Source organism: Otolemur garnettii, unplaced genomic scaffold (genome assembly GCF_000181295.1).
Source record: "Otolemur garnettii isolate 467f Iridium unplaced genomic scaffold, OtoGar3 scaffold00020, whole genome shotgun sequence".
NCBI classification, from domain to species: Eukaryota; Metazoa; Chordata; class Mammalia; order Primates; family Galagidae; genus Otolemur; species Otolemur garnettii.
In genome coordinates this window covers 15,390,770-15,414,314 of record NW_003852415.1, presented here as the reverse complement: position 1 = coordinate 15,414,314, position 23,545 = coordinate 15,390,770, and the positions used below count along the sequence as shown (strand labels likewise).

The following is a 23,545-nucleotide window of genomic DNA, read 5'->3' as shown; positions in this document are numbered from 1 at the left end:
CTTATAAAGTTTTCCACTGGCTGTCCTAAAACAGTGAAAATGCTCATCTATAAATGCAGTAAGTGTCTTTGTGATATATTGATCTCTTATTTTCTTGCCTCTCCTGTTACCAGACCGTGGGTGGTAACATATCTGCAAAATGTTTTATAGGGGATGGAATGCAACATTTTAAGCCAAGAAATTGGAAACAGGATACGAAACAAGAGAAGTGGGGGAAGGAAGAAGTCGGTCAAGGTCATGTCTGTATATTAAGGATTTAGTGGTAGAAATGCGGAGAAAGGCAAGTTTGCATTGTAACAAGCAAGTGACGCCAGGAAGTGTCAGAAAACCCACTTGGACTCAGACGATGTGGAGCAAAGTTCTTTTTTACATAAATTCATGAAATTATAAACAGGTTAGCAAATTCTTAAGTTACAAGGTATGCCCCCGAACTGTAGAAATTTGCCATTGTCTTTAGGTTATCTGCTAGTGATTGTAGCGCCCAGGTGTGGACAGGATCAAGACAAGCAGTTAGAGTACTCCCATGTGGATAGGGTCGGCACTGTGAAATGTGAAGCTTGTTTGTAATAAAGCGAGCCCAAGGGCTTTTAAAGATACATAGTGTATCCTTGGGGAAATGGTTTGAGGGCATTTTGAGTCAGTGAGTGTAATGAATTCACCCTTACGCTAGTTTCTCTTCTCTTTCAGCACATCAGGTCCACCCATCTGGCCGGGCAGTACCTTCTTCAAGAGAAACGGAGCCCTTCTTCAAGGTAGGTCTCTAGGAACACCCCCTCCTCTCCCTCGCCCCCTGTCCCCACTCCTTTGTGCTTGGTGTCATCCAGGAGAGTGCTGTCCTGTTCTGGGAGTGGTTGCTCTTTGGAGAAGTGTGGCTGCTGTGGGTAGGGTCTGTGTGTCCACTTCTCTTGGTTTCTTCCCTCTTAGGTCTCGGGGTTGCTGTGAATGGTGAGTCTGAAACTGGGCCACTAAGGACTGCTTCTTTGGCTTACTGTCACTGATCATACACTAGAAAATGTTCGGCTTGCATTGGTGAAATTGGAGTTACATAGCAAATATGCATGAGCTGACAAAGGATGGTTTGGGTGTTCTGAGACGTTTGTTTTTGTGCAGGTATACGCATTCCTTGCTGCCCCCTGATATTCACATGTGCTTGGAAGGTTTGCCGTGGTTGGTTCTGAGACTCAGAGTGCAGTCACCCCTCACTGGGCCCCACCAGTGCCATCTGCAGTGACGCTCTTGTCCCGCCCATCCCCAGCTGCCTTGTACTAGTAGTCCCTCTCCAGTGTGCTCAAGGAACTCAAATCGCCTTTGATCTTTGTTTTTGCTATTAAGTTTCTTTTGAAATGACCAAAGCTGAAGAAGATTAAAAGGTTGCAAATAGCAAAAAGATGCATTTTAAATACTTTTAGAAATCACTTTTGGGTTATCACTGTCTTGGATATCGGTTCTGTAAATAAACTTGGAATTGATTAGCTCCCAAGGGTCTTCCAGTTTCCTGCCCTCTCCAGCCTCCATAGCTTGGCGCAGAGTCACATTGGCACAGCAGGCAAAAAGCCAGTGAATTTGGCTGTCCTGAGAACTTTAAAACTGTGCTGGGCTAATGGTGGGGGGATTTTAGTGCCATTTGGTTGGTTTAGAGGTATTCAGTCTCTTTCCCTTAAAAGTATATGCTGAGGATCAGCCACGTGGTTAAGAAGAGAGACATTTATCTTCAGGTTTTCAGAGTAGCTCAAACAATGGTGAGAGATGTCATCACATTTCTGCTGTTGATTTATGGGCCACACAATTGCATATTGTCTTTTCAATAGCCTGTGAAATTGGGAACTTAAGAGTTTTCATTGTATTTTTGCTTGGTACCAGTGAAATTTACTCAGGCAAGTTGGGTTAATTCTAATTTAATAGCCATCATAGATATCCGAAATGTTTAAGAAAATAAAAGGGAACTCCCTCCATTCTCAGAAATTAACACGTAATGTAAAAAAAATCTATTTTGTTCCCTTTTCAGATGGTATAAGTGGAAACTGATTAGAATCAGCCTTTGGGTTCTTTTTAGCGAGTTTCGAAGTTCTATGCATCATCATTTTTCCTCTGGAAATGTAGTAATGATATGAGTATCATTCATGTTTGCATTATTTTGAGAAAAGGAATTTCGTTTTCTTAGAGTCTTTTCTTATAGAATTTTTATTCATTCAGTTGAGCATTAGGTAAGATTTGCTCTAAGCATATTAGATTTTTTATTTGTGTGGGGCAAAAACAGGAGGAAGATATCAATAGCAATGAAGTTTCTGAAGTTGAGTGATGGCCATATGAGATTCCATCTCCATAGAGACTTTTTTTCTCTTCTTCATAGAGTTAAAAATTCCCCTCATTGCCCTAGGCACAGGGAATTGAACTAGCACAGATTTCAGATGCTTATTGAATTTACATCTAATTAAATGCAACCCATTAATTTTTTTTTTTTTTTTTGGTATATTTGAAAATCAGAAGAATCTCAGAGCTTGGGAGTGTGGGCAGAGATTTGTTAACATTAATTTTTTTCTGTGATGTTTCTTCATTTGCTGTAACTGTATAGAGTCTTTAAGACACTTTTGTTTTTTCTTTTACTTATTTTTTTTTGCAGTTTTTGGCTGGGGCCGGGTTTGAACCCACCACCTCCTGTATATGGAGCTGGTGCCCTACTCTTTGAGCCACAGGCACTGCCCAAGACACTTGTTGTGGTAAGGGTTTTCAAACTACATGAGTGTTCATCTTAATTAATATTTTTATGTTCCTTTTGCTGATGGTACTGGGCCATCAAGAAATTGTTACAGTCCATCAAGCAAAAGTTTTGAGAATAAAGCTGGGTATGCAGAGAAGGGAGCTGCCCAATCATGCTGGTAGGAGGTTAAGGTTAGAATGAAGTAGAAAAAAATGTACCTGAGTTATGCTCACGTTCTAATCTTTATAAGCAAAAATACGCACCCATCTCTTCTTTTTCCCTGTAGCAATTAGGAGAAAACTTTTCTAGTAAATCAGACTCTGTTAATAGGGTTCAGCTGCAGGGATTGGAGTTGACAGCAAGCAGGGCTGGGACTAAGGACATTTGTCTCGAAAGAACCCAGTTCCTGGAACTAGGGAGAAGCAGTTTTCTCACATGGGGGTGACACTGGAGCCTCTTTAGGATGCTGGGGGCCCAGTGACAGATCAGCAGAATCCATCCTCAGTTATGGGTCAGGAGTTGGGTCACAAGCAGAACTGCCTAAACCAGGGAGGGAGAAAACTTGCAGTATGGAGTGGCCCTGGGGATCGGGACTGTAAGAACGCAGGACGGGCGAGTGAGATGTGCCTTGGAGTAGAGAACAAGGGAGACCTACTTTTGTCAGTCAGGAGGGTGGGAGCAGAGGAGCTGTCCCTTCTTGGAAGAACAGACCCTTGAGGAAGACCTTGACATACAGATAGAAGAGACTGTATGGAAGCAGAAAAGAAAATGGCATTGCAAGAAAAGGAAACAAGCAGAGCCTGTAGCATCCCTGCGAGCGTGGCCGTGGAGACTCCCTGAGGTAGGTGCAGACTACGAGTGCCTCGTAGACACCTGTGGATAACGACGTGCTCCACGACACATTCACGAAGAATAACGCGCTGTCTGAAGAGGACATAATGGAAGTCAAAACCTGAAAAGAAGTTGAAATCAAAATGACACAATGGTTACAATGGGAAACCAGTTTATGGAGTCTAATCATTGTTTGGTTTAGAGTGGGAATGTAGTACATTTATTTTTTTCCCCTACACAAAACCAATTGCAAGAATTAACTGCAAGTACTCGAGGTCCTTCTTAGATGTCGAGTGCGGCACCTCTATTTTGGTTCAGAATCACTGGCAAGAGGGGCTGCTGAATCACCTCTCAGTTTTGAGGATAATGGGGTAAGATTTGGTTTGGATTACACCAGGCACGGGCACTTAACATAATTGGCCATTTCATTAATTCACAGTATTTATTTTAAATGCCATTTAGGCTGCTACAGACAGTTTCAGCAGACTAGAGAGCACTTCAGTTCCTGTACAATGGAGGCCAGGCCGAGCATCACAAGGGGACAAGCTTATTGTTCAAAGGGGACCCTGAGTGGGTCCAAACAGAAGAGTGTGGCTTATTCAGGCCCTACAGGAGTGGCCAGCTGACAGGTGTCCGCCAACTGTCTCTTCTACATATATCTGTGTGTCTCTGTATTAGGGTCTCTATTTGTTTGAAATACATTTTTTGTTTTATTAGTTAATTAGTTTAATTTTCTCTTATTTTCTTTGTGAATGAAGTCTATTTATATTTTCCCATTTTCAAACTCCCTGTTCGCCTCTCTCACACTCTGTTCACCCATCAAACTTAAATATAGCTTATTTTATTTAAACATCACCCTCAGATGAATTATTTTAATGAGTCAGTGATTCATAATTAAAGACATTTCTCACCTCTGGTCTGACCCTTCATCTGGTCCCTGATGATTTCATCCCAGTACAGCTAAGGTATCTCTGCGCTGGTTAGCTTCATGCCTTCTATTTAAAAGTTGCTCTAAACTACACCGATCTGATCTTCCATTTCTACCCTCCTGGCCTTCATAGGCCCTGTAGGCCTCAGAGCTCCCCACAGAGTTTTATTCAGAGAGATGCTGCTGCCTTTACAACTCTACTCCAGCTGACCATTCTGGCCCATTTTATTTCCAGCTCTTCCTCTGAGCAGGCACTCCCTGGGCCTGCCTGCAGCACCCCACCTGCAGGCCTTTCTTTATCATATATCTCTCTGTGCCAAGCACTGGGTTAGGCTGGAGATACCAGGGGAGGCCCAGGGCCCAGCCTCCCAACCACGTACAGCCCATTCTGTGGTCAGACCACATGTCATCCTAGCCCTTCTTGGAAGAGGCTACTCAGGCCACCTTCAAGCAACCCAGCTGGTGTCAGCAGCCATGAGGCCGCTGGCTTTACACACCTTCCCAGGTACTAAGCTGACACCCCGCTGCCCTTCTGGTCTTCCGTCCAACCTCCTTTTCTCCATCACTCTAATACAATGTTTTTCGACCTTTTTTTTTATCTCATGGCACCCTTGAACCTATAGCCAAACTTCCATAGCACACTTAAATGATGTTAATTTTAAAAAAAGGAGTAAAAGCAGGAATATACTTACTGTGCTTTGGACGTCTTTCAAAACTAATTAATGATCTTTAAAACTTTTTGTAGCACACCTAAGATCCTCTCACAGCACACCAGTGTGCCCTGGCACACTGGTTGAAAAACCACTGCTCTAATATTAGGCCACTAATTGTCATCAACTCTGTTTCCGTATAATGCAGTGGTAAAATTACGAAGTTCTGTAACATGCATAACAGATTTTTATTTCCATTCACACCTGATGACCCGACCAGGCAAGTGATTGTTAAAGGTGTTTTCAGGGTCGTGTGACCATAGGCCTCCCCCCCCCACACACACAAAAAAAAGTTAGAGAAAAGGTAAGCAGCTCCTTTGCTGTTAGAGGTGTGTTGTTCCTGCGTGTGTACAAATGCATGTGCAATCTGCAGAGCATGCACGAAATCAATTCAGATTGTTAGATGACTCGCTTTGGGGAAGGCCAGTTTCCCACATTCTCTGTCGGTTTCATGGCCCACCTTTTCTGGGAGTAACGTTGTATATCACCCACTCTCCACAACCCTGACCTCCTCCCATAACTCTACTCTGTGTGTTTACTGCTACAATGTAGGAGATACCCCATGTTGGTTGCATTTCAAGATACCCCATGTTGGTTGTACTTCATGCTGTGCAAGGTTCAAGAGCAAGTGCTCAGTCTATCATTGAGGAACTAGATTACAAGTCAGGGAGACCTGGGTTCTGGTCTCCGTCCTGCTACTTGGTGAACTTTGTGACCTTGGGCAAGCCACACAGTTTCATTTTCCTGGGGCTCCATTTTCCTCACCTATAAATTACAGAGTGGACCTTGGGATGGCAGAGGTTCCCCATCAAGTACTAGCTTGATCCATTCTAGCTGCTTTCCTAAAAATAGATGGAAATGGTTTCTGTGGCTTAGCTCTGGCTCGCTGGAAGCCATGTCTTCTGTGGGTTGCAGGAGAGGGCAGAGGGTGGTAGCAGGCTGGCTGAGGAGCCCCATCCTCAAACAGCATCTTATGGATCTTAGTTTAGTGTGGATTTGGACAACCTGGAAACAAACCCTATCTTAACGTCTTAGACAATTGGCCTGACCTCTCTGTGGGAATTTGGTGAATTTATATTACCGAATACTTAGTCACGGTTAGCTATTGTAACATTTTACAAAACTGGAAAACAGAGCAAAAATCCTCTGACTGGATTTCCATGTGCTTTTTCCCCTTGTTGGGGCAATTTTCTGGAAGGAAGGTGGACAAGACCCCCAGATCCTGTTGGATTTGTACAGAAATCTCAGAGATAGTTTGCTCATATCTTCATCTCAGACTCCTTTGATTCCTCATAAATGAGACTGATGCCTTGAGGAGGGGCCCTGCCCACAAACACCAAGCCATGCTCCTGACCCTGAACGTGTGTGTACACGCCGCTGCACAGACACTGTGTGACACAGCACAGGATTTAGTGCCCCATCAAGCCAGGGTTGTATCCCCAGCTCTTTGATCTTGGGCCTCAGGTTTGAGATTGTCTGTAAAATGGGCCTGTGAGGTGTGTTTCTAGAACCTTTGTGATGATTGAAGAACAGTGAACGTGGAAACATCCAGTCCAGTGTGTGGCGCCTCACAGATGCTCCATAAAAGCTAAGTTTAATGTTTCATGCCTCAGGTTTCACATCAATCCTAGCAGGTGTGTTCCAGGTGGAAAGTTCCAGAACCCTTTAAAGGAGCCTTCTCCCAGACTCTCTTTGGCTAGACGGCCATTCCCAGTGCCGGCCCACTGGCCTTTCCCCTTCTGATGTAACTGGGATGTTGCCACTGAACTCACATGTCTGGCCACAGCCATTGGTCTTGAGTACAAGCCTTCTTTTCTGCACAGAGGACTGTGGTCCCGGTTTCGTGCCTCCCCCCACCCCCAGCCTCCCACACGAGTGCTTCCCATTTGGTTGGAGCTCGAAGCCCCTGGGCTCTCTGGCCTCTTTCCTCTCATCTGCTCCACAAGCTGACTCTTTTGTCCATTTTGAAATGAGGGCATCCACCTAATGCATAAATCTCCTGGTTCTTGCCCTCAGGCACACCCATTAAAAAAAGTTAGTAATAACAGAAAGGGGGGAACCCTGTCTACACCCCCCACACACACCAAGTCCTAATTGCCTTCTGTCTTCTTTTGGCCCACGGAGGCCCTTTGGATTTAAGGGAAGGGGAGGGGGCTTCATTCTTGGCGTCATGTGTCTTATTTTTCCGCGCTGAGTTATGTGTAAAGCTACTTACGCAAGTACGACGGGAAAGTCAGCTAGCTGCTTTTGCTTATAGTCAGAGGTGAATTTAAAGGGAGTGCTATTCAACTTTTCTGATATTCCAGGTTTTATGAGGTCACTGAGAACATGCTCTTAAGGTAGTGAAAAAATATATAAGGAAATGGAATTTTTAAAAAAGACTTTTGTTAATTCTGATCTTCATCATCTCTCAGAATCCGAATTTGCCCCATCTCCGATTACACCTGTGTCCCCAGTGCCTGCAACCTGACATGGGATTGGAGAAAGCATCAGTCAGATGTCCTCTGTTTTCCTGTCTGACTTTGAGCTGCAGCTGTTCCCTCTACCACTGTCTGTAGTGACCGTTTTGACAAGACTCCAGTGTTACACACTGAGGAAATGGCCGTCCTGTGGACAGAAACAGAGGAGTCAGGAGGAGCTGCCAGCTTGATTGGAGGAATGAAATTGAGTGTGTTTACTGAGAGCTGCCCCCAGGCCCGGCCCCTGCCGGGTATCTGTGGGCCGAATCTCTTGTCGCAGGGTAATTGGCTAGTAGCAGGTGGAAACTGAGGCTGGACTTTAGAAGAGGGAGGCGAGGCCTGACAGGGAGTTTTGGAAATCGCTAATCCAGAAATGACCTTAGAAATTACAGGGATAGATGAGATTTGGGGGGAATGTAGAATGAGATAGTGGGGAAGGGTCCAGAGCACTGACTCACAGGGAAGACTAAGATTGGTACTAGAAAGAAGAAGGGGAGCAACAACAGCAGCTTTGTCAGAAACTGGGGGGAATTGCTGAAATGAAAAGCGCAGAGTTGCAAGAAGAGGGAAGAGGCAGTTCCCACATAGTTTCGGTCACCCCCAGAGGACACCCCATCCCCACTACGCAGGCTCTTCTCCTTCCTCATTCCCCAGCCCTGGGAAACCACCAGTCTACTTTCTGTCCCCGTGATTTAGCTCTGGACATTCTGTGTAATCATACACGATGACTTCTACATTATTCTTGATACTCGTCTCACGTATCACTGCTCCCATTTTACAGAAGGGAGAAATGAGGACTGAAGCAGTTGTCCTGCACATGGCCGGAGAGCCAGGGTCAGAAACCTGGACTCACCCCGAGCTTTGATTCCCAATGATAAAAAAAATATTTCTGAAAGATTTCCCATTTTGGATGTTTAGATGTTATGCAGGGTTCTGCAGACTGGGGCTGAGATGAAATCCTGTTACAACACTTGAAAGCAATTTACAATTTGACAAAAAGATGGAAATGAATACTTATGTTGTCTTCGTTCATTTAAGTAACTAAGGAGCCTCATTTTTCCTGCTTGTTCCCACTTGCGACTATTTTAAGCAGTTCACTTTATGATTTTTAGACTGGATAGAGAAGAAGGGAAATCCTAAAATTAGTCATTCAAAAAGTAATACGGTGAGCAAAACCCACCCCTGAATAAAATGAATATTTTAGTCTACCTGAATTTTGTATTAGTAGATAGATATGATTTTATTCCAGTTTTAATTCATCAATAGGAATATGTCCTTATCATTTTTTTGAGCATTGAAACATGTTTTTTCTGGTCTATTAAATCATATCAGTTAGATGATAAAATATAAAGATTCAACAACCTTGGACCACATTGCACTGTAGAGCCTGTTTTTATCAAAGTGCTCAGGCTCCTAATACAGTTGGAAAAGTCATTTTCTTGACTTTACACCATGTATGGATGGAAGTCTAGAAATGTTTTTATACAATTGCCTGGAGACTTAATGACAAAGAATAATTTTTTAGAATATTTTCTGAGTGGGCTGTTCACATTATATCAGAAGTGGATTTAAACTCATCTACTTACAGACTGCAAGAGGTCAAGTTTGTGTTCTTGTTTGGTTCCCCTGACTACCAGAAGGTGTGACCGAGAACTTCTGGGTAGTACCCGGCGCAGGGCACATGAAGGGTTGGGTGTGCCTGTGTGCTGGTGTGTGTGCACACGCATGAATGAATAGGGGCCATGCACTCAGGCTTTACCGTGGCCTAGGGTGAACCTCCAGAATAAGTCTCTCCTGCCACTCCTTGTCTCTTTTTTTCCTGGTGTTTCTGCTCACCCAGCTCTCCTGTTGCATAAGAGTAAATGACCTCAGCTTTCAAATCAGACATACTTGAGTCTGTTCCCTGCCTTTGCTGCCTAATTGCTATCTGATTTTGGAAGAGTTTTATAAACCTCTTTGAGCTATTGTAGTAAAGGCCAGTCTTTCCGGATGGCTGTACTTATGAGGGTTGATGAAGATGACCTGGGTGGCAGGTGCACCAGCAGCAGGCGTGGTTGCCCCTTCACTTCACTACAGAGGAGGCAGCATGACCAGGAGAGAAGAGCATGCAGCCCAGAGCTGGGGCCAGCCTTGGGTTCAAGGCCCATCTCTACCACCCACCAGCCAACTGACCTCAAGCACCTCATCTGATCTCCATTTGAGCCTTCACTTGCTCGTCAGTCAGATAGATAGTAAAGTTCACTTCATGGGATTGTGTGAGAATTAAAAGATCACATAAGTGACAGAGATTTGTGCCTGGTGATCATTGAGTGTTCAATAAACAGAATTAATTATGTTCATGATAGCATTTCTGCAGTGTCCTGCAATTTCCTAAGGTGTTCAGTCCCGTCCACCTACAAACAACAATAACATAAAAAAATCCTTCCCCAGCTGAACTGAAATTATACCTTGAAGAATGCTTAATACTGTTTTCAGTCTCTCTAAAGCTCTGGACACATGAAGGCAGGTGTCCACGGGACGCCCAGAAGAGGAGTAGAGCTGGAGTCCTGACTGGCTATTCTCCCTGACAGCTCTGAGTGACTTAGAGCCCGCAGAAATATGACAGGCAGAGAAGCTTCCCTGTGGATGAGTTGGAATTGCTTGTGATCTGTATTCCTGTCCCCAGATTGTGCCAAAATCCAAACAAGACGGAGACATTTGCAAAGATTAGTTTCAAAGACCAGAGGGAGGGAAAGAAAGAGAGGCAGAGAGACAGTGAGACAGCCAGGCAAGTTTGTGATGGTAAAGAACTGTAGAAAATCATTTAAGGAATCATGTTGAACTTGTCCTTCACTCTTGGTCACCATATGGGTTGGTCTCTCTTTCCTCAGGCTGCGATTTTTTTTTTTTTTTATGGAGCATATCAAGATGATGTGATTCTGCTTATTTGACGCAAATTGCAGTGAGGAGTGAGAACCACAGACCTTGCCTGTGTGACACCACCTGTAGAGACCCATAAACCTGTGTCTCGGTTGTAGATTCATTTCCCACAATTGGAGCAATTTTATGAGGATGTCATGGTAGGAGATGAGAGAAGCCTGTGACGTGTATAGAGGCTGATTCTGTGTTGATCTTTGGCGGATTGTATTTCTCAGACTCTGAGAGACTTCAGTCTTTACATTTTGCCACGGTTTGGAAATGAAATGGTTATGAGTGAACTTTTCACTTTTAAACTTTTGCAGCAGTTGTAGGAGTTGGCTCCCAGGGATGATAGAGGTACCAATAGCCATATCAGGATATATCAGCATATTTTTGTCCTTGGTGGGACCCACTACTTGTCCCAAATGGAGGTACCAACTTCCTACAGGAGTTCCTTGGCCTTAGCGATGGGTTGAAGGAAGGACTCATGGGCCAGACCAGGCTAAAATTCTACCCTGTACTTCTTATCATGGGTCTGGGAGCTTTAAAGGACAGTCTGCCTTCCATGAAGAATCTACCAATTTACAAGAAGCGGCACCAACTCAGAGAAGCAGGGTCTGCCCTTGCCCTACATGGTTGGATTAGTTGACCTCATCGATTATCCTTTTCACTTAAGACAGCCTGGATCACGTTTTTCTTGGGTGCAATCAAGGGTCCTGCCTAATAAAGTGTCTCTGAATAGTGTCAGTCAAACTAAATAAATATCACCGACATTTTTGTCTGTCAATGAAGCATCAGCCTCCCTGTTGTCCTAGGAGGCTCATTTAGTAGTAGGCTATCCCTTGAAAGGATGGAAGGTGAGCTTCGAGAGCTTTTCAGAGATGGTGACTTGACTCAAACAAAGTTGAATCATGGTAATACCCCTACCTAACATCCATGCACCCTATTAGAGCCACAAAGTACTGGCTTTCACATAACTTCATTTTCTTCTTGAGGGATAGATGGTATCTTCCTGATCTCATAGGTGAAGAAACAGAGAGGAACATTTGACTAAGCCAAGCAGCATACATGTCTGTAGGCAAATAAACATGTAGCAGTATGTCGCCTGCAGGTCTATATATGTTGAAGTGTGCATGGACATGTGTGCGTGTGTGTGTGTGTTATTATGAGGGATTATCAGAGTCAGGATTCAAAGCCAATCCCTCAAACGCCAAATTCAGATCTACAGCACAAAAACTGTTTTAAGCAATTTCCATTTCTTCCAAGTTCATTGACTCACATGCCTAACAAATGCCATGTATAGTTAAAAAGCCTTATATAGTGAAAAATGTATATCCCCCATGGCTCCTAGCCTCCACCACACACACATGGACTGATGAGTTTTTGAAATAAGAACACATTTTCTCACTTAGCATCCGATCCTTCCCTCACTGCATTTTAAATGCACTGTGAAAAACCTGGAGTCTCATTAGAGGTGTCTTAACTTTAAAGATTAAGTTGGGAACTAGCACGTGAGATTGAAGAGGCTATATCTTTGGTTCTGAACTGGATTTTCATTACTCAATTACTCTTCAAATTATACTGATTTCAGATGTGATTATTACTTTTTCCCAGGTAGTTAGGGTAATGAGAGAAATGCAGATGCACCCTCGCCTCATGGTAATCTGAGCGCATCTGCCCAGCCCCCCAAAACCTCCCCTCCCCCAACCCAGTCATCCCACCACTTGCATGTCTTCCCAGTGCCAGCCCCAGCTGTGCCCACGGCAGTGTCAGTGTTCCTGGCCACCTCGTGTGGTGATTGATGATACCAACACTTCGTTCTAGTAGCCCTCTCTGACTGATACACTCACCAGCTGTCCAAGCATCTTGTACCCCAAAGTTGGGTCTCTAGGGGTCAACGTTGGCTGTTAACATCAGGTTGGGAAAATCTCAAGGTTTTTTGCTTAGGATTATCTGCAGTCATGGGCAGTTGTGTCCATCTCTCATTCCTCTTTTACCATCAGTGAGTTAAGTCTACCGAAGGCAGTCTGCCGGGGAAAGTGGATGTCATCATTAACTAAGATTCTGGGTGTCTGGGAGATGATTTTAACTAGACCGGCATCATCATATGCCCTGAGACCTTGGCAGCTCTGTACACCCATGAATGAGAGTGATTATGATGAAAAGGAAGCTCGAGAGTCTCAGACAGGAGGCTGAGCGTTCTCTCCTTAGACCTCTGTGTCCTAGCTCTGTGTACTCTTGTATGGATAGTTTTACCTTTTTGGGTATGTTGCTTTGTTTTCACTTCCTTGGCAACTAACCTGGATTTGCACCTGGGAAGCCCTCCATCCCCCAGTTCATCCACCTCACTGCTTCCAAGTGATGTTTCCACCCCCAGTTTAAGCCAGTGTGCCCCTCCCATTCCTCTGGCCACAGCCATGTTTCCGGGTGGTCACGAGATGGGGACAGCCATCTTGGTGAATGCCATTTGGAAGGTATCACCACCCAGGGCTTTCCCAGTCATAGGAGGTAACAAAGTCTTTTTTTATTCAATTTTTTAAAAAACCTCTTAAGGAGATAGAAAGATTCCCAGCTAATAGAACTATTAACACCTGCCCTGTACACCATACAGGATCTGCACAATGCAGTTTCTAAGTGAGATAACAAATATAAAGCTGTGACATGTAGTTTGAACCTAAGAAATTATTATTTGGAAAACCCAGTGACTGGTGCATAGTAGACTTAATGTCAAACTCTTGGACTGTCTGGGAGGAGACATGTACATCCTTATCACGGTGTCACCTTGTAAGTAGTGAATAAACGGCAGCTGTTGCTACCATCATTGGTAAGAATTCATATGACAGTGATATGAGAGAGATATAGATGTCTTAGAGAATTTTGATTTGATGGTGATAACCCCTACATGGAATCCTGCTTGAGAGGGAGAGAGTACTGGCATCTTCATGGTTTGGAAAGACACTCGTTTGTTAGAACTAAGCAGAGCCCATGTAGTCAAGTTCCTGATGGTGGCAACTCACAGGGAGTCCTTTCCTTGTGAACCCACCCTTAGGGTTCTCCTGCTTCTCTCAGGCACAGTTCTCATCTAATCGCCATGGGTTGGTGTTGCCCCCAGCCAGGGGCTGTGTACAACAACAAGCCAGCGTTCTTGCTGTCCTTGGGGTGCAGGATAATGACGAATGAGGACAGAAGGGGGGCTCCTGCACCACTGAAAGCCTTCTGTTTGCTTATCTGGCTGCTGATGATATGGAGTAAATAGCTTGGGAAAATTTATTGAACTATGCACATATAAGGACTTTGCTGGATATAGGTAAAAAGTTTCAAAAATGATAGGGCAACAACAATTTCATTACACCTATTTGATTTCAGGTTTTTATTATGCACATGTAGTGAACCTTGAGAATTCTTACATGATTAAAAAAATAGGATTGTCATAGATTTTATTCAATCAATGTGGTCATTTAAAGCTGGGTGAAACACAGAGTAACAAGAATTTCTCTCTCTCACAATTGAAGTGTGTTCTATTAAGGCCCACCAAACCTGCTTGTTATTGATATTGTTACTACAATATTTAGACTCCAGTTGGAGCATGCCAGCTGACAAAGATTACTGAAATGTCAATCTCTCTTAAGAATGGATTTTTTTTTTTAAATTCATGGCCAGAGAGTTGAGGTTCACAAATGCAGGTTACGATGAACCGAGGTGACTATAAATGATATTAGGGACTAAAACTGTTTAGGAAAAACTTTGACAAGATCTTTGCCAAAGTGCATTGGTGAATCATACAAGCTTTGACATTTTATGTAGATAAAAGTGGTTCCTCATTCCATCATTCCAACATGGCGTCTTGATAGATAAAGATGTTGGTGAAGTAGTTGTTTTAGAAAGTATTTAAATCTTGGCCAGGTGCAGTGGCTCACACCTGTAATCTTAGCACTCTGGGAAGAGGAGGCAGGAGAATCACTTGAATTCAGGAGTTAGAGACCAGCCAGAGAAAGAGTGAGACCCCATCTCTACTAAAAATTGAAAAATTGGCCAAGCACAGTGGCACACGTCTGTAGTCCCAGCTACTTGGGAGGTAGAAGCAGGAGGATTGCATAAGCTCAGGAGTTTGAGGTTGCCATAAGCTGTGAAGGTGCCACTGCACTCCAGCCTGGATGACAGAGCAAGACGGTGTCTCAAAAACAAGAATAATAAAATTCTTTAAATCTTAAAACTTGATAGCAAGCATTTTGCTAGCAAAGAAAACACTGTGCTGGAAAACTTCTGAGATTTAAAAACAAAGCAGACCAGTTTCACTTGAGATTTGTAATTTCCAGTAGAATATGGACTGACCAAGATCTTTCTCATCTTGAAACACATGTAATTATAGTTGTACCTTAGAGATTGACTTAGAAAAGAATACCCTTTCTCGGCAGAATTTGTCAGAATGATTAAGGTGTTCAGTAAAGCCTGTCAGAGCAGTGAACCGTTTGTTATCTTCAATTAAACTGAAAGATTCCATACATCAGACCTCTGTAAATACTGAGTGGTTAATGCTGCCTCTTACGCGTTCAGATCTCTTAAGAATGTGTTACAATTTTAAACAAAATCTTTACGTCATTTTTATATTAATACTCAGACGTGGATTTTATGTTGAAAGTGTCCCTGAGCCAAAGTCTCTGATCTGCCTCTGATCAGAGGTAAAGGGCCTCTCAGATATATCTGTATTTGTTTTCCTGGAAGATTTAAGACGACAGTATTACAGTGACTTCTCTCTTTTTAGCTAAGGTTATGTGCTCACATGTCCTGATTTGACTAATTTAACTCTTGAGTTCTTCCTGCGTAGCATATTTCCCCGTTCCATTCACCACCACCCCCCCCATGTCTAATAAGTAGGTGCTTGCTTACTGCTTTTCTTAGGTAATTTAAATAGTATTTCCATGTGTCTGGGGTCCTTATCTTTGTGATAGCAGCGAGTGCCATAGTCACACTGGTCTGTAGTTTGTGTGTGCTGGGTGCATGCAGGGACCAACTAGAGTTGTAGAATTTCAGAATGAGGACAATTCTTAGACACCTCGCAGGCTACATCCTTAATGCGCAGGTAAGTAAAGGAGGCTCAGAGTCAGGGCTTGCCCTGGGCACAAGCAAACTGGTAGGAAAATCAGCCTCTGCCCAGGCCAGTGCAACTCTTTCCTCCTGCCATCCTTTCAGATTGGAGTAAACTCTACTTTCAGTATATTCAGAGATACCGAAAGGAAAACAAGAAACCCCAAACTACAGTATATATTGTAATGGAAAGCCGGAATATAAAACTGATACTTCTTTCTCACTGAGACCTGTCCCTGACCTTGAATGCCAGCATTTCTCCTTACTTGTGGTGTCGCATCTTTCCAGGTCTCCATTCCTCTCTGTGCAACTTACCCACTGTGGCAGGTCCTGGCAAAGGCTTTGCTTTGGTGCCTGGCATACAAGTAAACACTTCATACTCAAAAGCAGCTCCATTATTATTTGGTGGACTGGCTCTTCTGAGGTTCCTTTGGGGAGATTGCAGGTGCTCACCAGGTCTGGGCTTGGTCCCAACACACCACTTATGTGTGAGGTCCAGAGTCTGCCTAAGGCTGCCCCCCAACTCAAGGGTCAAGAGTTTTCCAGACACACATGCACACATGCGCATACACAGGCCAAAGACGGGAAGTATGTGCCGAAATGTTCGTTGTGGTTATTTTGAGATGTAGCATTATGGATGATTTTTTATTTATTTTGTACTCGTCACAGTAAGAATGTTTTGGTTGTCCAAATAAAATATATAAGGAGCAAAATTAAATAGTAAAAGCTGCTAGTTTGTGTTCATTAGGATATTGTTAAGGGTTACTTTAGCTCTATAAAGAGCTGAGCAATACTTGCAAATATGTAAAATGGCCTGTGATTAAGACTGTTGGGCTATGTAAATATTAGAGGGTAGGGAAGCTGTAAATTGCACCCTCCTGCGCCTGGTACCTTTGCTTGAGAGTCCTTAACTTTTTGATAAGCATAATCCACATCCTTAAACTCTTATGTGAAAGAAATAACAACTAACAGCAAACGATAAAGGCAGTCAGCCTTCAGACCCCATTGCCCATGCGTGAGGCCTGAGACAAAGCTGGGTGCACCTAGCCCGGGCCAGGCGGGATCCTTTGGGTGGTCCCTGTCCTTCTGATACGGATGGGCTGAGTTAGCGCTAGGAGGGAGATGGCCCTTCACACTGGTCACTGGAAGCACGGGACGTCTTTCCCTCAAGCCCAGAGCTCTGGTCCAGGCTGCAGCAGCGGCCAGGCCCTCCCAGGGACCTGGTCATGTCACAAGTGGTCCTAACTCTATGCCCGGGAGATCAGGTCTTTGCACAGACAGAGGAAAGCATTTTAGTGGCAAGTAAATAACAGTCTTTTGGGTCACATTTTGAAACAGCATTTGGGTAGTTATTTCAGTTTAAAAGTATGCAGGAAGATTATATATTGGGTATTATACTGAACAGGCTGTTTGGAGGTCCCAGGACTTTCAAAAATTATTACATATTTTTAAACCGCTGGAATAGTGCTCAAGTATTTTAAATGAGCCATTCAGATTGTTACATGAGGCTACAGACTTCTACCATCCTCTGTTACATATATAGAGTTCCGTAGACTACCCTGATACATTTCTATAAGGACCAGAATTTTAGAAGTTCTCTGTGTGTGTATGCTGGTTGAGTGCAGATTCAGAATTGAATGTCAGGATTCCAGATTTTGAATGTGAATAGCTGTTTTTATTTTACTTAAGAATTTTCCTGGTCTTAAAACGCACTTAATATGCAATTCAGATAGGCTTCCAGATGTTCTGTGACAACTGGAGCTGGAAGAAGTTTCCTGTAGGGGGAGTTGACCCCAAAGCCAGAAAGTTTCCAGAGAGCCCTTCGTCTCTCTCTACTTTGGCACTTGCTACCATCTGCCTTAGAGCTGTTGTGCTGCAGAGGGCTGCATGTCAATGACTATATTTAATTAATTTGTCTAATATATCCCACCTTGTTCCAAAAAGATTTTGCAACAGCTTACCAAAATGCTGTATGATTAGAGTTTGTTTTACAAAGGAAATGGAGAAGTCACGACAGAGGGGAAAATAAAGGTAGGAAACACAAGATAGAAGTTACGGGATAATATATCTTCCTTTCTCCCACCCTCCTTCCCTTTCCCCTTCCCTTCTTTCTTCCCTCCCTTTTTCCTTGGAGCTGAAATAATACTGTTGTTATGATCACTGACCACGATACTGTTCTGGGTTGTGGTTGAACTAGGTGATCTGAGGGCAAGAATCCCCTCATGTAGCCTCCTCCCAAACCCTGTTACCTACCTCCCCAGATCCCCCACTGCTCCAGGATCTTGCTGCCCACCCGAGCAGTAGCCACAGTGATGTCGTGGTGTGACTCTAAACCCCACTTATCTTGACTCATGTGTGTTTGTATCTGTCCACAGATGTTCTAGTTTTCAGTCAAGGATGAACGATCATTCCCCGATTCATTGTGTCCCCTGCTTTAAAAATTGTTGTAAGCGATGAATGCCAGGGCACTCAACCCAGAGTGAAGGCTCTGTTGTTGCTATTAGGAAGTGATCCTCAATGTTTGGGGAAAACACGCTCACCATCGGCTCTGCGTCAGTGTGTATGCTGAAGAGATGTCGCCCCTTCGAGAGTGCTCATAGGTACCCTACGAGTCATTTCTCATTGTGTTGAGGTTAAAGTCTGCTGGATATTGTGGACCATGCCGGTCTTACACAAGGATCACAACCAGAAATCAGCTCGTCTTTCTTTCAAGGTTTTTATGGGGAAAACTCACCTGGTGAGGAAGCCCAGAGGGGATTTTTGAGAGATTTTCTAATCTGGCCTCCTTCAGCAGGATCGGATTATGCACAAATTGGTATTTCCAGGTGGTAATTAGTTCTGTTCTTAAAAGTTCTCCCTAGAGGATAATTTGACTATTTTCTTCAATAGTATGCTTCAGCCTAAATTTCTGGGAGGAATTTCTTCCTGCTCTCTAATTTGAACATCTTCTGGTTTAAATATAACTTTCTTTACTTATTTCTGTCCTCTAAGAAGAGGAACACAAACAAGAAAACAGCTGAATGGGTCCATTCACTGTATCTTATTATAACACTGTGGAAATGTCACCTTCCCGTCAAACACCCAGGGCCCTCGTGGGAAGATGGTGGGACTCAGCCTCTCTCAGTGGAATGGAATTGTGTCCATGTGTCAAATGAGTCAGCAGAGGAGTTGGCAATGGTGACGGATGGGGTCCACCTCCTCTTGCCCTAGCCCTGAAGCCCCGACCACAGCCTGTGGGAGGGGTGTCTAGGGAGGGATTTATTTTCCAGCTAAACAGTGGAATGTTTCTCTGCTCAATAATTGGTTTATACATTGAACCTTTGGCATCACAGTCACAGTCTCTTTTTTTTTTTTTTTTTCCCTACTGAGTTAACCTGCCGCTCACAGAAAATAATCCGTATTTTTATAATGACCAGGGCTCAAATGAGTATCTTCAGGGATCTAAACTATGCTGCTTTTTGTAGGCTCGAATTCTTTAAAAAGTAGAGCCTCAGAGGTCCCACCTGCTCAGGCTTCCATTGGCAGGGTATCCAACTGTAGTCTCATAGCCAGATTTTCTCTGAATAATGAATGAGCCAGTGTCAAGTGAGTCAGGAGTAGAAATCAATAAAGCTGAATTCCGCCAGGAAGAGGCGGCCTTGCAGTGGGGTGACAGAGAACGGCTAGGCCAGTGGGTGCCAAACACAGTCATGCACATCCCTATACTGTCACAGGTGGGGGAAAGCACAAAAGAAAGCCTGGGACTTGGGAAAGGTCTTACGTGAGGCAGTGGAGCCTGAGGACACGCCTGTGCTCATTTGGAACAAGCCGACGGGTAAACGGGTGGACGTTCAGCTTCTTCCCAGCTGGTGCCGTAATGGCTTGATGCACAGATCTCCTGGGAGCCAAGCGCCAAACATCTTCATAAATCATATGTTTGCAGCTGTGTGACCGAAATAGATGTCCACACAGCCTGTGTGTCCTGGCCTCGTGGAAAGTCTCAAGACGGTGAGAACCATTTCCTGTGCTGAGCTGTCCGTCAGCCCTCTGTCCGGCCTGGCTCTCCCCTTTGATCCCCAGTGCCATAATCTCACTGACTTTGACTTGAGGGAACTTGAGGCACGGGATGTGGAGAGCCATTTTTATGCCTGTTGTTCCACGAACATCCCTTTGAAAATGACTACACGTGTCCTCAAGGAGGCAGGGCAGCGTGAGGATGGATGGCAGCAGGACAAGGCTGTGCCGTTAGGGCGTGTCCCACCTCCACTCTGTCATCCAGATGCCCGGTGAACCTCTGGTTCTCCCCAGGAGGGCTGCTTGTTCCTCAGGTGCCCTGGGACTTTTTTTTTTTTTTTTTTTTTTAGAAAGTCTGAGAACCACTTGAGTCTGGCTCCAGAAGGGTGGTGGGAGGGGTCTGCATGCAAAGGGGCACTCTTCTTATTCTTATAAAGAATATGAGAATAGTCTTCTTCTTCTTTGGTGAGGTCAATGATGAACAGTGTGCCCAGTGCTATCTCCCTGAAGGGCAGTTTGCCAGCCTCTGAGCCAGGTGCCAGGCCTCATGAATGGTTTAGCTGGAATCCCATTTAGAATGTTCTGCAGGGTGCTGGGAGACGGGCAGTGACTCAGGAGCAAGGACTGGGGTTTGGTCTTTCTATACCGCTCTTACCTAGCCAGACAGAAGACATGTCCAGTTTGCGGCCACTCTGTGGGCCTCAGTCCTCACCGGAGTGAGAGTGTTATGTGAAGTCATTTCTGAAGATCCTGCCACCCTCTGGCATTCTGTCTCTGAGGAAGCAGACTTCTGTCACAGGACTTTTCTGTGCTCAGTTTTTCTTGCCATTGGCAGAGCCTCGTACTGCCATGTCTGACGCTGAGGGAACCAAGGCTTGTTGCATGAATGAGTGAGTGAATGGACGAGTGAATGAATACAGACCAGCAGTCACTCCACTTGGGAGGCAGCGTGTGCCTGATTTGAATACAGAGAGCCTGGTCTCCTTGTGTTCCAGTCACGTCCACACAGTTGGAGATATGGGCACCAATTGAAACGCTTTATTTGTAGAAATGAGACCAGAAAGTGGCAATGTGGGCTCTTGACTGGTGCAGAAAGAAGTGTGAATGTGTGAGTTTCCTCAAAAAAGACATTTAACAGTGCACTGTGTCCTTAACGTGCTCAGCCTTCAGGAGGAGGGCTCACTGGTGCCGCCCTGGCCTCTGGGAACTTAGCCTCTAGGATTGTGTGCTCCTGCAGGTGCATCCTGTACAGTCCAAGTGGGAGAATTTAAAAAGCTCTAAATCGATACACTAGTGTCATCGGAGCACTTAGCTCTCCTACAGATCCCTGCTAAGTGCCTCTAAGTGCATGGTTCATGGTGGGGCGGAGCAACAGAAGGTCTGTGCTTAGAGGGTGTGGTCAGAAGGGCTCTGGGCCTGAGGGGAGGGGCACAAGTAGGTCTTCTCAGGCCTCCTGGAGGAGACAGTGTGTCCAGAAACAGAATTTGTAGGAGATCCCACCAGGTAGAGGGCACGGACTGATAGCCTGGGGGAAGACCAGGCACACTAGAGAATAGACAGGTTTGGTTTATTATACAGAATGATTTTGAAAGTTTGAATTGATTGCCAGAGTTTAAGTATCAGGAAATGTCACAGCAGTATCTGGATTTCTGGCTGCTTTTGACAACTGGGAGCTGCCTTGCTGTGGTCAGCAACTGGCCAGACCTGGGCAGCCACACTCCATACTGCCCAGGCACATAGCTCTGATGGCTCCCCCACCTCCCTGCTACCCCTCCCCCACTCCACCCAGGCATTTGAGTTGAAGCCCTGGTAAGGAAGGGAGTGACCTTACTGAGCTCCTGTTGGGGAAATGTTGCAGGTTTAGATAATTTAAGCAGCCCTGCGGGACAGGATAGTGCTGCTAAAACACACAAAACTGCCCACTATGTTCACACCCCTTCTAAGCCCTCTCCTTGCTCATTCATTCCATGAGCACCTGCAAGATTGGGGCCATAAGGATCTTGCTTTAGAGATGAGGAAACAGAAGCACAATTTGCATAGAGAAATAACTGCCCCATGTTGTGTAGTTAGCATGTGACAGAGCTAGGTTTTGCACCCAAGAGGGCCAGTTGCAGGACCCATGCTCTTGACCAGGGATAGAAAGATACCAGTCACAGAGCTCCAGGCAGGCCGGTGACGGCACTGGGTGCCTTATGTGGGCCATTGTTGTAGATTCTTGCTATACCCATGGGAGCAAATACTGTGTGCAGATGAGGAAAGGAGGCTTGGACACAGGTTAACCGTTTTCCTAGGGACACAGCTGGAGTCCTGGGAGATTTCTAGGAGGAAATGGGGGACTTGGAAAATATAATGATTAGTGATAGGGGGAGAGTGCAGAGGAGAAGGAGGGACCATAGAGTTTTTAGAAGGTCCTAATAGTCAAGAAATAGTCCCCCTTTTTTTGAAAGAATGTGGTTTTCTTCTGTTAATTTGGTATATGTTTTCTTGGTGCTGTAGTCCAAAGGAATTAGCTCCCACTAGCCAAATGTTTACCTTAAATGACCCTGGAAATAAAATTAAATCTGATCTGTTCTTTGCTTGCAAATGAGGTTTAGCCCAGCCTGTGTAATAGGAAAGAGCTGTTTGATATCCCATGTGGGCAGCTTCACAGCAGACAGTAGGGACCAAGCCTAATGGGGTGGTGAAAACTTGAACAAAGGCTCTACCTTGGAGCGCTGGCTGCAAAGATGTACTGGCCCTGGGCAGCTTTCCCTGGGGAGCTTCTTGAGTTCAAGCTTCCAGAACCTTCATGCCCTACAGCAAATGCCATATCCCAGCCAGAGGCTCTTTCTGCAATGCCGGTGAATGAGGCAAGAGCACTTCCAAGCGCACACTCCCTCCGCTTTTGGTCTCCCCCACCCCCAGGCGCAGGCCATCTTGCATTCTGGCCTTGATGAGCTATGACAACCTGGGGCAGGAGGGGAGCCATTTATAGCCAAACTGTGGAAGCTGCACACTGGCTGACAGGAGGCATCACATTCTTCTCCCTGGTATGGTCCACTGAGATCAGAGCAGAGACAAAACACCAGACGCTTCGTGTCCTTGACAACCCCCTTCCCGGCTTTCCGTCTGACCTTGTCTCCTGCCTCTCTGGAAAGCGACTGTCCTCTCTGGGTAAATTGGTTGGTTCCCACAGTCCTAAATGTACCCCCCTTTGGGACAGTACCTGCACCACTGTATTTTCCATATGTTCAATTGAAAACCCATGCAAGTTTTATATCCTCTTTCATATTGTGCCAGTGTTTTCTTTTAATACAACAGATTTTGATGCTTACATTTAACTCTTTATCCCCTAACTTTCATGTAAAACTGAGGCCCAGGTAAAATACACTGTTTTTATCTTGGCTCCCCAGGTATCTTCACACACCTCATGGCTAGTGTGTGACCCACTTTCAGAAGTTCATGTGATAAAAGTAATCCTAACTCGATAGTCGGGCTTTGACTTGTAGTTTATGAAGGTGTAAGCTGAGTAACCTTTGCCAAATTAATCTGTGTTTCCTCGTCTGTTAAATGGGCATGAGAATCCATACCTTGTAGGGCAGTCATTGTGAGTATTCAAGATGAACTTTTTAAATGGCTAATTATGTAAATGGCCCCTGGTAGACACTCAGTAAATGGCGGTTAATTCAAGATATGTTTCTTCCCAAAAACTTTCCCTGACTGTTCCTGCTAAACCTCACTATCTGAAGTTTTAGCTACTGTATCACAAAGCTACTCTATGCCTTTGAATTCTTTAACTTCGGGTTTGTTGTGTAACTATGTCTTTTTTGTTTGTTTGTTTGTTTGTTTCATGATGTTGCCTCATTATAAATGCTTTGAGGTCATGACCACATGCAAAGACTACCTTGCATTTCCCATAGCACCTCACTGGCATTCCGTAATATGTTATTTGTATATAAACACG

General features: G+C 44.6%; 1 protein-coding gene across 6 annotated transcripts in view; it reads left to right on the top strand.

Annotated features, from left to right (window-relative positions):
* Positions 1–23,545, top strand: part of FOXN3 (forkhead box N3) — a 398,381-nt gene that overhangs the window by 280,894 nt on the left and 93,942 nt on the right. For all 6 annotated transcript variants that reach the window (XM_023511511.1, XM_023511512.1, XM_023511514.1 and 3 more), the window contains one exon: positions 688–752. In XM_023511511.1, the coding sequence (XP_023367279.1) occupies positions 688–752 (65 nt within the window). The remainder of the gene's footprint in view (positions 1–687; positions 753–23,545) is intronic.